The sequence below is a fragment of the Pimephales promelas genome, chromosome 16, assembly GCF_988280905.1.
Source record: "Pimephales promelas chromosome 16, fPimPro1.hap1.1, whole genome shotgun sequence".
Lineage (NCBI taxonomy): Eukaryota > Metazoa > Chordata > Actinopteri > Cypriniformes > Leuciscidae > Pimephales > Pimephales promelas.
In genome coordinates, this window is record NC_142784.1 from 30,386,225 (window position 1) to 30,400,495 (window position 14,271).

At 37.1% G+C, this 14,271-nt stretch overlaps 3 protein-coding genes across 3 annotated transcripts; all 3 read right to left on the bottom strand.

Annotated features, from left to right (window-relative positions):
- Positions 1 to 698: 698 nt before the first annotated feature.
- Positions 699 to 3,026, bottom strand: LOC120483579 (E3 ubiquitin-protein ligase TRIM47-like). The gene is made up of 6 exons (XM_089121519.1): positions 2,440 to 3,026; positions 2,152 to 2,247; positions 1,710 to 1,943; positions 1,454 to 1,607; positions 1,307 to 1,366; positions 699 to 1,178 (listed from the first exon to the last, which is right to left on the bottom strand). The coding sequence occupies exons 1-6, from the start codon at positions 3,001 to 3,003 to the stop codon at positions 985 to 987; spliced, it is 1,302 nt and encodes a 433-aa protein (XP_088977645.1). The 5' UTR covers positions 3,004 to 3,026; the 3' UTR covers positions 699 to 984.
- Positions 3,027 to 4,110: 1,084 nt separating this feature from the next.
- LOC120483571 (E3 ubiquitin/ISG15 ligase TRIM25) lies at positions 4,111 to 8,550 on the bottom strand. Its single transcript, XM_089121511.1, has 7 exons — positions 8,158 to 8,550; positions 7,148 to 7,723; positions 6,964 to 7,059; positions 6,421 to 6,654; positions 6,094 to 6,247; positions 5,954 to 6,013; positions 4,111 to 5,819 (listed from the first exon to the last, which is right to left on the bottom strand). The coding sequence occupies exons 2-7, from the start codon at positions 7,706 to 7,708 to the stop codon at positions 5,272 to 5,274; spliced, it is 1,653 nt and encodes a 550-aa protein (XP_088977637.1). The 5' UTR covers positions 7,709 to 7,723; positions 8,158 to 8,550; the 3' UTR covers positions 4,111 to 5,271.
- A 189-nt stretch (positions 8,551 to 8,739) lies between these two features.
- Positions 8,740 to 12,999, bottom strand: LOC120483573 (E3 ubiquitin/ISG15 ligase TRIM25). The gene is made up of 7 exons (XM_039678701.2): positions 12,787 to 12,999; positions 11,914 to 12,538; positions 11,728 to 11,823; positions 11,239 to 11,472; positions 10,978 to 11,128; positions 10,840 to 10,884; positions 8,740 to 10,723 (listed from the first exon to the last, which is right to left on the bottom strand). Exons 2-7 carry the CDS (start codon positions 12,472 to 12,474, stop codon positions 10,152 to 10,154), a joined length of 1,659 nt encoding a protein of 552 aa, XP_039534635.2. The 5' UTR covers positions 12,475 to 12,538; positions 12,787 to 12,999; the 3' UTR covers positions 8,740 to 10,151.
- Between the last annotated feature and the right edge of the window lie 1,272 nt (positions 13,000 to 14,271).

Below are 14,271 nucleotides of genomic sequence, written 5' to 3' on the forward strand. Positions count from 1 at the left end.
ACTTTAAGAGTGAATGGGTGTTGAATATTCTTTTGTTGATCCAAACAACAAATTACATTTTAATTTAAATACATACACATTTTAGAAGTTAAGCAATTCAATCTAAAACTCGATCAATTATGTTTATTTCTTGTCTGTCTGAACTCTCTTCTGCCCAATGATCCTGACAGAAGAACCTGTACTGACCCCGAACGCAGGGAATAAGGGTTCAGTGAAAGTGGTCTGGACTCTGTGAAGGAGAGTCATTGTGTCAGAGACGCTGTAGAAGGACAGAGTTCCTGCTCTGTGATCCAGATACACTCCTATTCTAGAGGAGGATAAAGGAGGAATTGAGACTTAAATGTTAGAATTTTAACAGCCAAATTCCCCGATCAAATCCACCTACGCAATGTTGATCATATTCTGAATTAAGAAATCATAATGCAGTAAAAAATGATTTACCGGGAACAAAAATGATTACTTTACCTTCCGAGTCTTACGTTCATTTGTTACGTGACATACGCAATGAACAGATTGTTCATGAATCACCTATCTGGGACTAATGCAGCAGGATGTCGAAAGAAACAAAATATGGTGGATTGTTGTTATTATTATGATAATAATAATATGATAATATAAGAGCACGCCAGGAGCGTTCACAGCCAAGGAGACCGACGTTCTTGTCATGGCCGTAAAAGACAGAGAAGTGATGTTTTATGGGGGTAAGTTATGTCCTTATAGTAGCCTACATCTGTGTTTTGCCAAACAGGTCTGATCCATCATTACTACAATTAGCCTGAAAAATTTGGGTAGCCTAAATGTGTAAGCTAGAAGTATTAATATGTTTCCTTGTTATAATGTATGATTTGCAAAAATAAAAACTGCTGCATCTGTGTTGATGAGAGAATCAAAGTGTACGCGCGTTGTGCACCCGCTACATTATGGCCAAGCATGTGCCCTTAAAATAGCATTATTATCAACGTGCAACGCGCCACTGACTTAAGACTAGGTTTTTTCGTGTTGTATGGCATGTTGGTCTTTGTTTGTTGTTGCTGTTATGCGTTGCAAATAGCGGTGCGAAATTGTTTTTCGCCTATAGTTGCTGAAGTACATGCGCCGGTCCTGTGCTTTTCTGTTCTCTTCTGACAAGATGAGTTCTTTGTTTGCAGTGTTTGAATCCAGTTGCAATTGCCAGAAATCTGATGAGGAGGCATGAACAAAAACATGGAGTTTTAAACAATATTATTATTATTATTATTAAAACCTTAATATGTCACTTTAAATTTTTTGACTAATATCTATCAATTACAGAAATAGCTCAACTTACATTGCCTAAATGTTTTTAGAGTCTTTGGCTCTGAAGTCTGTGCAACATGAACATTTGACACTGAAAACATGAGAAGAAACTCAACTGTAAACTGGTGTAATCACACATAGTATTAATTACATTTTTTTAAAGGAAAATCATTCAGACCTTCTCTGGATATTCTGGCTGTTTGTTGTTGACAGACGTCCTCCAAAACCTCCTTAAACTCTGAGATTGAAATGTCTTTAAAATACAGATGAGTGTGTTGAGTGAAGCTGGGAACGTCTTCAAGTGAAGGTAAAACACACACAGACTGACAGCTCTGAAATGAGAATAATAATTCTTTCATAGTTTTAGAGATAAACAATCACGGCACAATAGTGTTTAATTTTTTTTAGATTCTAAACAATTTTTGCATCATTACCTTCAGACCATGAAGATGATCGTCAGTAATCAGAAGTTTGTCAATCTCTGCTTGTGTTTTTCTGAGTTTTGTCAGCTCTTGATCCAGATGTTTGTGAAGTTCCTCTGCTCGATCTATCTCAGTCTTCTCCTGAGCTCTGATCTGCTCTTTAATCTCAGAGCGTTTCTTCTCCAGAGAGCAGATGAGCTCAGTGAAGACCTTCTCAATGTCCTCCATGCTCTCTAGTGCTGAACTCTGGCGGAGACACAAAGATCTGATCATGGAGCAACAGCTTAAAAAATACATGTGACCAATTCAATTGTCATAGATCTTGTTCAAATCCAAAGTGATTATACTTTCAATCTAATGAAAATGGCAAGATTAAAATGAAAATGTTGCCTATTTAAAACATCTGTTGTATTTGTGATTGAACCAGTCGTCTGGTCCTCATACTGATACTCACTTTAAAAGACTTCAGAGCTTCACTGAGTTCCTGCTGACCTCTCTCTCTCTCCTGGATCAGCTTCTGACACGACACCTTTATCTTCTTCAACTCTTTCTGAGGATGTTAATATACAAAGTTAATATGTAAAAGAAAGATTGAACTGCAAGCGGCAACATTCAGGGACTAATTCCACAAAAATGCACACTTCTGTTTTTGAAAATTAAAATTGAATGTCATCTGTATACTTGTTAGAGAAGGGGATGTGAAACATAAAATTATAGATTACAGATGAACATAAGCATTTACCTTTTGATTCGGCCATTCAGATTCCAGCGAAACCACACGGTGTCCGTTATGATGGTCAATCATACACAAGTAACAGATACACTGACGATCATCCTGACAGTAAATCTCCAGTAGTTTCCCATGACTGAGACAGATGTTCTCCTGAATGTGTCTGGAAGCTTCGACTAGTTTGTGCTTCAAAAACGCAGGAGAATGATAGTGAGACTGCAGGTGAGTGTGACAGAAGGAGGCCAAGCACTGCAGACAGGACTTTACAGCTCTGTTCTTCTCTGTAGTGCAAACATCACACTCCACAGCAGCCGTTTGTAGAGACGTCGTCTTCTGCAGCGTCTCCATCATCTCAGCTATCAGAGTGTTCTTCTTCAGTAGAGGTCTCTGACTGAAGCTCTCTCTGCATTGGGGACAGCGGTACGGCGGCCCCTGCTCCTTCTGGCCCCAGCAGTCAGTAATACAGCTCATACAGTAACTGTGTCCACAGGGAATCGTCACCGGCTCCTTCAGAGGATCCAAACACACTGGACAGCTGAACTGATCCACATACTGACTCGCTGCAGTTGCAGACATTTCTCTGCAGTGTTTAAGATGAGCAGATAATCAGCTTCTGTAAAAAGAGCTGTCTAGCCAAGAAAATCAGTTATTTGTCTTTTTGTTTTTTTACTTAAGTATGAATACTGCCAAGATTTTACAAAGTCCAAGTATAACCAAAAATGTATTTGAGAGAAACCTTATCACAATTTTAATCACAATGTTTACATTTTTTTTTAACTGAGGGGAAATAAATTCTGTTCTTTGCTGATCAACTGCAGGCTGTAAATTGTAAATTGCTGTCAATAGAGTTTAACTCGTATTTATCCAGAATAGTCTTATTAGTCATGATCACCACAGAAATATTTGTATTTTTAAACAATCTTCTAAATTATAAAGTGTAAAAAGTATAGTTGAGGTATGTAATCGAGTATTTCAATTCAATAGCCTAACTCACTTGTTTTCATTAGACAACAAAATACAAAAATAATTGTTTAGCAATGAAGTACAAAGTAACATTTTGTTTCATCAGGCCTGTTACAAGTTGATTAGAAACTCTGAAGCCAACACACCCACACACACACACACACACACACACACACACACACACACACAAATACATATTTGTACGCGATTTCTTTCTAAAAGCAGATAACCATGATAAAGTCATAATCATTATGAAGTCCTTACCTCGACAGAAATGCAACTCAAATATGATTTGCGTTAAAGCTTATAAAGCTTTTGACACAAAGAACAGCGGTGTTGATCAATTACAGAGGCTGAATCACTTGTAGAGGCGAATTACTCTAAGTTTCATTTCTCTTGAATTCAATAACTTACTTCCTGGTTCTCTCAGCGCTTAAACAAAACAATGGGCGTGTGTTCTGTGTGAGATAAAAAAATAAAATAAATAAAAATAAAATAAAAATCAAGGTTTAAATTCTTTTAGATATCAGGGCAGGCATCATGTGCATTCAAAAGTAAAAGTCTATTACTATTTTTGCCGAAGACTAGGCAACTATTCTGTTGGTAACTATATTTGAATTTAAATATATTTTACTCAAATACATTAATCATCTGAGGAGTCAGTCTTTAAACAAACTATAATGAAATTGTACAAGATATACATATAGAATAACTCATTAAGATGTGGAGATTATATTCATTGTATTTTTAAAAAGCAACACATTGTTTAATGTGTAACACTAATAATTTCCATAAACAATGACATAATGAAATGACACTGTTAAACTCTAGTCTGATTCACAGTTGTGTTAAATATAGATCACTGCCATTAATTCAAGCCAAGTGTGCCCAGGACCGGCGAGACACAGACAGCCAGACCTCCTTTTATTTTGAATAGAACAAACACATTTATTTTAATAAACCCATTTTAAATTTAGTTTTACATTCTGTGAAATATGTTCATTTTCTAACAGTAAAGTATCTAACACAGACAAACAATGTGCTGACGTTGGGCAATGTGGGTCGAGGGCAATTGTAACACAATTTCATCTAAACTTTAGACAGCAGGATAAAAAAACTGTATATCCAAAAAGTAACTTTCATAAATCAAAATCAGTGTTTTGCTGAAAACTTTTGCTGAGGTGAAATTATCGTGCAACTTTTCCACAGACAGAGAGAGAATCACCGAGCAATTTAGTGCCATCGCTTGTTTCTGATTGGAGGAATTGAGTGTGCAACAATTGCCCCTTATTTTCTCAATCAAACTGAAATAGAACAAATATAAAGAAAAATCTTTTGAAGAGACTTTGCTTGATAGAAAAGGATATTTTAAAAAGATGCATCTTTAAAAGATTTTCAAAATAGTGGTTTCTCAGTTTACCATCAGATATGAAACAGATTAAAAATAAATCAGAATCAGACCTGAAGTCAACACAGATATTCAAATTGTAAAAACAAAACAACAACAACAAAAAAAAAAAAAAATGTTTATATAGAAAGGCGGTCTTATTAGCAGATCGCAACAGAACAAAATAGCGGCTGCAAACTGGCATTCAACGCCCAACTTCAAACGATCCAATCAATTCCCGAATGATGAAATCAAGAATTCAAATTTCAGAAGCCGTTTCACTTGGATATACTGTACGTCACAATAAGGAGAAAAGGACAATCTCAACTTCCGGTTCATGCTGACTTTAAGAGTGAATGGGTGTTGAATATTCATTGACGGTGTTTAAGAAATGTTATGCCTTTTGTTCATCCAAACTACAAATTACATTTTAATTTAAACACATACACATTTCAGAAGTTTAGCAATTGAATCTGAAACTCGATCAATTATGTTTATTTCTTGTCTGTCTGAACTCTCTTCTGCTCTATGATCCTGACAGAAGAACCTGTACCAACCCCAAACGCAGGGTATAAGGGTTCGGTGAAAGTGGTCTGGACTCTGTGAAGGAGAGTCATTGTGTCAGAGACGCTGTAGAAGGACAGAGTTCCTGCTCTGTGATCCAGATACACTCCTATTCTAGAGGAGCAGAAAGCAGGGATTGGGACTTGGGCTTTAGCATGTGTGAAATAGACATTTTGCCGAAAATACCACAAGTTCCAAGATATTTTGTTGAAGCCAAGACAACAGTCATTACCGTTTCCTTTACGTCTAATTCTTTTGTAACAGACTGCTATAGCACAGTCGTTCCCACTGCACTCGACCTCCCAGTAACAGCGACCGCACAAACCCTCTCGACACAAGATGTAGGGAAACACATCAAATCGCTCTGGTTGATCAGGATATTGCTGATCTTTATTAACATATGATATTTTCCTGCTCTCCTCAGACAGTTTCAGGTTTCTATGTGCAGTGTTCAGATCCAGGTGAAGTTCACAGAAATCTGAGGAGGAATGAACAAAAAAAAATTATATTGAACTTTAAAGTAAACTTTGGTTCCAAATGGTCACTTTGTAACAGATAATATCCACTGATACTTATCAATTAATGACTTGAAGAAACCACAATTCAACTCACACTGCGAAACGTAATTTGGGGTCTTTGGTTCTGGAGACTTTGCAACATTAACGTTTGCCACTGAAGAGACAAAACATAAGTGTAAGATTAAATTGTTGGTTTTAGAGTATGAATGACACAACATATCAAAAGATTCAGACCTTCTGGAGATACGAAGGCTGTTTGTTGTTGACAGACGTCCTCCAAAACCTCTCTGAATGATGAGATTGAAATGTCTTTAAAAGACAGATGAGTGTGTCGAGTGAAGCTGGGAACATCTTTGAATGTGGGTAAAACACACACAGACTGACAGCTCTGGAATTAGACAAATAATAATTCAAGTATGATTTGTGAAGCAGAATTGATCCTTTCCAAAACATTTAAAAACCACCAATAATGTTTAGATTCTCAAAATGTTTAAAGTACAGAACAATGAATAGTGAGTCCTAAAGTATACCATTACACACATGATAATTATAATTAATTACCTTCAGACCATGAAGCTGATCATCATTAATGAGAAGTTTGTCAATCTCTGCTTGTGTTTTTCTGAGTTCTGTCAGCTCTTGATCCAGATGTTTGTGAAGTTCCTCTGCTCGATCTATCTCAGTCTTCTCCTGAGCTCTGATCTGCTCTTTAATCTCAGAGCGTTTCTTCTCCAGAGAGCAGATGAGCTCAGTGAAGACCTTCTCAATGTCCTCCATGCTCTCTAGCGCTGAACTCTGTTGGAGACACACAGATCTGATCATGGAGATTGTTGTGACTAAAGTTGGTGCAATAGTCAAAATAATGGATTTTTTTTTTCTTTCAAATTCTCTAAATGTATACAAGCAGTCGAATTAGGCTGTATCTGTTCCAAACAATGTACATAACAGGTAGACAGTAAACTAGTGGCTAAGTTTCAATAAGAACACCCTGAATTCAATTGTATGTTGTCGTGACTCAAAATTTTCTACATTTATTAAATTCAAAATACCAACTTTTGTGTGTCAAACAAACTTTAAAACTCAAGAACACATAAAGAAACATACTTTAAGAAGCTTTACAGCTTCACTGAGTTCCTGCTGACCTCTCTCTCGCTCCTGGATCAGCTTCTGACACGACACCTTTAACTCCTTTAACTCTTTCTGAATAAAATAAAATTGAAATCTAATAAATGCAGAATATGCAACACAATAATTATAATAAAATAGTAAAAAATATTGTTGATATTACCTTTTTACTTGTCCATTCTGAATCCACAGACACCACACTGTGTCCTATATGATTATCTGTACACAAACAACAGATACACTGATGATCATCCCGGCAGTAAATCTCCAGTGGTTTCCCATGACTGAGACAGATGTTCTCCTGAATGTGTCTGGAAGCTTCGACTAGTTTGTGCTTCATAAACGCAGGAGATTGATAGTGAGACTGCAGGTGAGTTTGACAGAAGGAGGCCAAGCACTGCAGACAGGACTTTACAGCTCTGTTCTTCTCTGTAGTGCAAACATCACACTCCACAGCAGCCGTTTGTAGAGACGTCGTCTTCTGCAGCGTCTCCATCATCTCAGCTATCAGAGTGTTCTTCTTCAGTAGAGGTCTCTGACTGAAGCTCTCTCTGCATTGGGGACAGCGGTACGGCGGCCCCTGCTCCTTCTGGCCCCAGCAGTCAGTAATACAGCTCATACAGTAACTGTGTCCACAGGGAATCGTCACCGGCTCCTTCAGAGGATCCAAACACACTGGACAGCTGAACTGATCCACATACTGACTCGCTGCAGATTCAGACATTTCTGAATGAATAGCCTACATAAATAATCATGTAAATCATTAATGAAAGAGCATGTATAAAAATATACATAATGCATAGTTTTGTGCATTAATATTAAAGAATCCTAAACTCTTCACCCGTAACCAAAAGAATAAACATAAGACATCCAAATTAACATGCAACTATTATTAAACATATGAAGAGTTCAGATGCAAAAGCCTCTAAATGCCATTTGAAATTTTCTTCTTTAATGATGATTTTTATCAAACTTGTATATTTAAGTTCAGTAATTTCACTTAAATGGCAAGTGAAATTACTGAACTTAAATATACAAGCTTGATAAAAATCATCATTTAAGAAGAAAATTTCAAATGGCATTTAGAGGCTTTTGCATCTGAACTCTTCATATACAGTAATATTTTTTTTAATGCAAGCAAGACGACTTAAAACCACTTTATGAGGTTCTTACCTGATTTGCCAGAATATCAACAAATATTCAAATATTCCCTCCTTTACAGCTTTAACCAAACTGGAAGAGTGTGAATCCTCAAGTAGAGGCTTGTGTAGCAGGGACATAGGTTTCGTTTCTCTCAAACCCACAAGTTTCCTGATTTTCAGTAGCAGGGAAATAGGTTTCATTTCTCTCGAATCCACAAACTTGTTATTGTGAAGCCGTGACTTGCAGTTTTAATGCTCTACTCTTTGAACTTTGCTTAACATCATACCGTATCTCTTGGCACCAATAATCAGTTGAATAGTTTGTAATAAGTTACAGAAAATGTGTGTTTTTTTAAACTGCTAACCCAGTCCCAGCAATTGTGAGTAAAATGATTAAATGATTTCATGTTTGTTGTACAATGTCATTGGCATCAAACCTTCCAAAAATCATATGTTTTAACAAGTGCTGCTTCTTTGTTACAAAAAAGCAGGTTTTCATTCAGATGCTGAGGAGAAAAATAATAATCACAGACAATCTCACAAAGATCATGCATTCTGGAGACAAAATGGTGACTTAAACTGCCACATTTTCACCCAATGATAACACAAAATGCACAATTTCATATTATTTTATCTTTATCTGATCAAAATTACAACATTAATTACATTCTAAGAAGAAAGCAGAAATTTAAAGATAAATCTGAAACAGACATTTCTACAATGTACAGGTAGAAGGTCTATATTAAAAACTGTGCCTCTCTGAAAAAGTTTCAAACAGTATTTACTGACACCCACTCTGAGTGTTGAAAGGTGTGTTATATTCATATTTTACACTGCCCGCCAAAGAAAAGTCATTATTTGGATTTAAAGGTGCATTGTGCAAGTATCTGGGCTTTTGCAGAACTACGCCCCCTCTGGCGACAAGCGAAACTGCAACCAGAGGTGTGCACACTCATGGACCACACACACGCACGCTCGCACAAGCTGTTCATAACCAAAGGAGCATCAGCCGCACAAATCTTTTGTTCCAGTCATAATGTCTTCATAATGTATTCTTCCATTTTTGGCATGCTATCAACACGCATAATTGCTTTTCAGCGTGTTTATTAACGCCATTGACTTAACGTTATTACTGTATATATAAATATATGACCTACCCCAACCCCTAAACATACCCATCACTGGGGTTAATAACATTTATGAGTGTTCCCCTACCATCCTAGGAAAAATATCGCTCCCTAGATGTAGATCTACATTTTGCTTCGCTTGGACATTTAATGGCATGTAAATGCACGCGGATAGCTAAAAATACGTATAGATAACACGCCACTTGACTTGAAAGTGGCGTGTATGTTTACGCAAAAGTCATGATGCCATGTTGTTAATACAAGATCTTGACCAAAAATGTATGCAGCTCTTGATGGAAATCTTGTAGAAAGATCTTGTATTGACAATGTAAGAGTCAAGCACTCTGTTAAGTCTCTATAACATGCTAGAAACATAATCAGACTGTGAGCAATAGACTCTTAAAGGGTAACTAAACCCCTGGTCAGAGTCTGACTCCACCCACTGGCAATATTTGAAAATGCTGAAAAAGTGGGCTGACCCCAGCGGAGATAGAGAGGACGAAATAGATGCTAAAACACTCTATCCTGATCGTTTTCAATACTCACAATTCCAATTCCTAAATCCCTACAGTGGTTTTGACGACACAAGATGGTTTTTGTACTGCCAAGGGCGTAGCTCGCGTGGTTAGCTGAAACCTGCGTACGTCACGAAGTGTTCAACTGCAGTAGCCACCGTTCAACCTGAAGAGGGCAGCACTACGACGTTTTTACACCATATTGTAGAAATAGAACACGTTATACACAAATGTCAAAAAAGTTACTCGAATCAATGACTGGTGTTAATAAAGATCCATTCTTACAGATCATTAACTAAAAAAAGTTGGTTTAGTGTTTAGTTACTCTTTAAGCATTTGCCTATTTAAATCCAAACAGCAACTTTTGTGTATATTTAACTCAGTCATGTCATTTTTAATCTATTATTTTCTGACATATTATATTTTAAACTCTGCTTTTCTACGATCCTGACTGATGAAACTTGTCCAGTGTAAAACGCAGGGTATAAGGGTTCGGTGAAAGTGGTCTGGACTCTGTGAAGGAGAGTCATTGTGTCAGAGACGCTGTAGAAGGAGAGAGTTCCTGCTCTGTGATCCAGATACACTCCTATTCTAGAGGAGCAGACACCGGGGATTGAGACTTGGGTTTTATCGTGTGTGAAATAGACATTCTGTTGCGAGCGGGACAATCTCCAAGAGTTTTTGTTGGAGCCAAGCCTACAGTCATAATTTCTTCCCTTACGTCCAATTCCTTTGTAACAAACTGCTACGGCCCAATTGTTCCCACAGCACTCGACTTCCCAGTAACAGCGACCGCACAAACCCTCTCGACACAAGACATTCACATATCTATCAAATCGCTCTGGGTGATCAGGATACTGCTGGTCTTTATATGTAAATGATATTTTCCTGCTGTCCACAGACAGTTTGAGTTTATTGTTTGCAGTGTTTGGATCCAAGTTAAGTTCAGAGAAATCTGAGGAGGAATTAGCAAAAAACAAATATTAAAACAATCAAATTGTAACAGATAATTTCCACTGATACTTATCAATAAATGAGTGTTTGCCTTGAAGAAACTACAGTTCAACTTACACTGCAAAAAATCATTTGGCATCTTTGCAACATGAACATTTGACACTGAAGAGACAAAATAAGACAAGCGTACGGTTAATTTGTTGGTTTAATCCAACAGACTCTGAGTGGCAAAACTATATATCAAAATATTCAGACCTTCTTGTGATATTTTGGCTGTTTGCTGTTGATGGACGTCCTCCAAAACCTCTCTGAATGTTGAGATTGAAATGTCTTTAAAATACAGATGAGTGTGTTGAGTGATGGGAACGTCTTCAAATGTGGGTAAAACACACACAGACTGACAGCTCTGGAATGAGACAAATACAGCACTGCTTATTATGTAAACGAGACAGTTTAAAAATGTGAAACGGTAAGAATAGAAACATTATGGTATAATGATTAAAATAATTGTATTACCTTCAGAAAATTGATCTGATTATCATTAATGAGAAGTTTGTCAATCTCTGCTTGTGTTTTTCTGAGTTCTGTCAGCTCTTGATCCAGATGTTTGTGAAGTTCCTCTGCTCGATCTATCTCAGTCTTCTCCTGAGCTCTGATCTGCTCTTTAATCTCAGAGCGTTTCTTCTCCAGAGAGCAGATGAGCTCAGTGAAGACCTTCTCAATGTCCTCCATGCTCTCTAGCGCTGAACTCTGTTGGAGACACACAGATCTGATCATGGAGATTGTTGTGACTCAAAACAATGCAGGTAGAAAGTAAACGAGTGGCAGTCAATCTCCAAAAGTCAAGTACATCATGAATTGTGTCATGAATCTTTCAGCAATTTTTTAATCAATTTTTGGAGCTCAAACCCCATTGGTCATGGTCTATAATAATTTAGGTAAAAAAAATATTTTTTTGCATCTCAAACAAACTTTACAACTAAACAACACATAAAAAAAACATACTTTAAGAAGTTTCAGAGCTTCACTGAGATCCCGCTGACCTCTCTCTCGCTCCTGGATCAGCTTCTGACACGACACCTTTATCTCCTCTAACTCTTTCTGAGGATGTTAAGATAAAAAAATATATATATAATAAAAACAGGCAAACATAGACTCCAGTCCAGTAAATGATATTATTCTTGATGTTACCTTTTTACTAGTCCATTCTGAATCCACAGACACCACATTATGTCCTTTATGATCATCAGTACACAAACAGCAAATGCACTGATGATCATCCTGACAGTAAATCTCCAGTAGTTTCCCATGACTGAGACAGATGTTCTCCTGAATGTGTCTGGAAGCTTCGACTAGTTTGTGCTTCATAAACGCAGGAGATTGATAGTGAGACTGCAGGTGAGTTTGACAGAAGGAGGCCAAGCACTGCAGACAGGACTTTACAGCTCTGTTCTTCTCTGTAGTGCAAACATCACACTCCACAGCAGCCGTTTGTAGAGACGTCGTCTTCTGCAGCGTCTCCATCATCTCAGCTATCAGAGTGTTCTTCTTCAGTAGAGGTCTCTGACTGAAGCTCTCTCTGCATTGGGGACAGCGGTACGGCGGCCCCTGCTCCTTCTGGCCCCAGCAGTCAGTAATACAGCTCATACAGTAACTGTGTCCACAGGGAATCGTCACCGGCTCCTTCAGAGGATCCAAACACACTGGACAGCTGAACTGATCCACATACTGACTCGCTGCAGTTGCAGACATTTCCTCTTCTCTTTTTCCTTTGTCTTTTTTTTTTCAGATAGTCTTCTAATATAAACTGTTCTACCTGAAGTAAAGCACCAAAAAAAGTGTATAAAGCCACATGTAAATCATAAATGAAAGAGCACGTCTAAAAATCTACCAAATGTTTACACTTTTGTGTATTCATATGACCCTAAACGTTTCATTCCCAAACCAAAACAATACGACATCAAGATTAACACAAAATACAGTGATCATTTAATGCTCTTTATTTCGATACAAGCAAAAAGACACAGGAAAAAAACATTATTTAAGGATTCTATGAAGTCTCACCTGCTTTGGTAGAACACAAAAGTCAAATATTAACCCGACTAACGGTTCCCTTTTTTCTTGAATCCACACACACTTCCTGGTTCTCAGTGTGCAGATGTGCGCATGTGTCCCGAGAAACAGAGCAAGTAAAGACCAAGAGTGTGAAGGAGATTATAATTTGATGCCATGACTCAGCATTTCATTGCTCCTTCAGTATTTTGTTCAGAATAATATCGTATCTCTTCATACCAATACAACCGGAAGTAAAATGTAAACCCAGGACGCAAAAATCACAAAACGGAACCATGCCATCATCAGTTATAAAATGTATCTTGCTTTGGCATTAAATGATAATCAAATGTGATTAAACATGCACAATAAAACAACATTATTTATAGTATCTGTCACGTAGGAACGACAACGGAAAAGCTGTTCTTCCGTAGACAGTTGAAGTAGACTACGTAGGTGTCACGAAGTAGAAATTAATGTCGCTCATGCACAATTTATTATTTTTCTTTTTCAGTTCAGTCGCAGCTGTTGCTTAAGTCCCTAATTTTCAGACCAGTCGAATGGTGTCTAACTGACAGAATTTAATTTTTTATTATTATTTTTGTATGTTGGCTGGATGGTATTGACATCCAACCTGTCAGAAAACTTTTCTTGTTTTAAAATGATTAAAATGAGAGCAGATATTAATACAGATGTGAATAATTTGTTTTATTGCATCTTTGTCTATTTAAATGTTTCAACTGTTTCTCAGCTTGGTGTCAACACCTTAGTCAGTTATGAAACAGTAATATTACAAGCAGTAATAATATTACTGAAGTCAACCTCATCCAATTTTTTTGGTCAACACAAGTCAATTATTTTCACAAAGTAATTCTGACATCTTGTGGTTTGATGATGAACTGCATCAATTAACCTGGCTAAAAATGAGCACTTTCATGTCAAAATGATGAAATAGAAAATCCAAATCCAATAGAAAAATCCAAAGGTCCCTCAGACTCTTTCATAACCGCTGAAAATCAAATATGGCGCTGCTGTGAATAAGGGCTACACTATCACTTTTTGTGAATTTATTCATGTAAAAGCGTTTAACTCGCTACTAAAATGAACGGAGAAGCGCGTCCCTTTATTAGTTTACATACAAGCATTTTTAAGCGGATTCAGACTTTTTACACAGGCAAATAATAATAATAATTAAAACATTAGTTTTATATTCAATTAATTTACCTGCTTTTTGACAACTAAACTATACTCTCCTACCATGTAGATTTGATCAAAATTAACAGCAGTATGGACCTATAAATGCTGAATACTGGAATGTCTGGGTTACTGAAATATACACACACATTTCCTGTGCACAAAACTCTCTTGGTGCATGAGTGAAAACAAGATTAGAGCAAAGAAAGGGACTGTGACATGTCGAAACAGAAAAATCCCAAATCACAACATACATTGAATCAAACACCCAACATCTCCACCCAACCCAAAATAGACATGTCC

Excerpts from the sequence above, each read along its gene's own strand:
- LOC120483571 (XM_089121511.1), bottom strand. The coding sequence starts at position 7,708 with ATGTCTGAATCTGCAGCGAGTCAGTATGTGGATCAGTTCAGCTGTCCA. Across the intron at positions 6,248-6,420 it reads ATCAGCTTCATGGTCTGAAG|AGCTGTCAGTCTGTGTGTGT; the intron begins GTAATTAATTAT and ends GTCTAATTCCAG. Across the intron at positions 5,820-5,953 it reads CCCAAATTACGTTTCGCAGT|ATTTCTGTGAACTTCACCTG; the intron begins GTGAGTTGAATT and ends ATTCCTCCTCAG.
- LOC120483579 (XM_089121519.1), bottom strand. The coding sequence starts at position 3,003 with ATGTCTGCAACTGCAGCGAGTCAGTATGTGGATCAGTTCAGCTGTCCA. Across the intron at positions 2,248-2,439 it reads CTGAATGGCCGAATCAAAAG|AAAGAGTTGAAGAAGATAAA; the intron begins GTAAATGCTTAT and ends TAACATCCTCAG. Across the intron at positions 1,944-2,151 it reads AAGCTCTGAAGTCTTTTAAA|AGTTCAGCACTAGAGAGCAT; the intron begins GTGAGTATCAGT and ends TGTCTCCGCCAG.
- LOC120483573 (XM_039678701.2), bottom strand. The coding sequence starts at position 12,474 with ATGTCTGCAACTGCAGCGAGTCAGTATGTGGATCAGTTCAGCTGTCCA. Across the intron at positions 11,824-11,913 it reads CAGAATGGACTAGTAAAAAG|AAAGAGTTAGAGGAGATAAA; the intron begins GTAACATCAAGA and ends TAACATCCTCAG. Across the intron at positions 10,885-10,977 it reads AGCCAAAATATCACAAGAAG|TGTCAAATGTTCATGTTGCA; the intron begins GTCTGAATATTT and ends TTGTCTCTTCAG.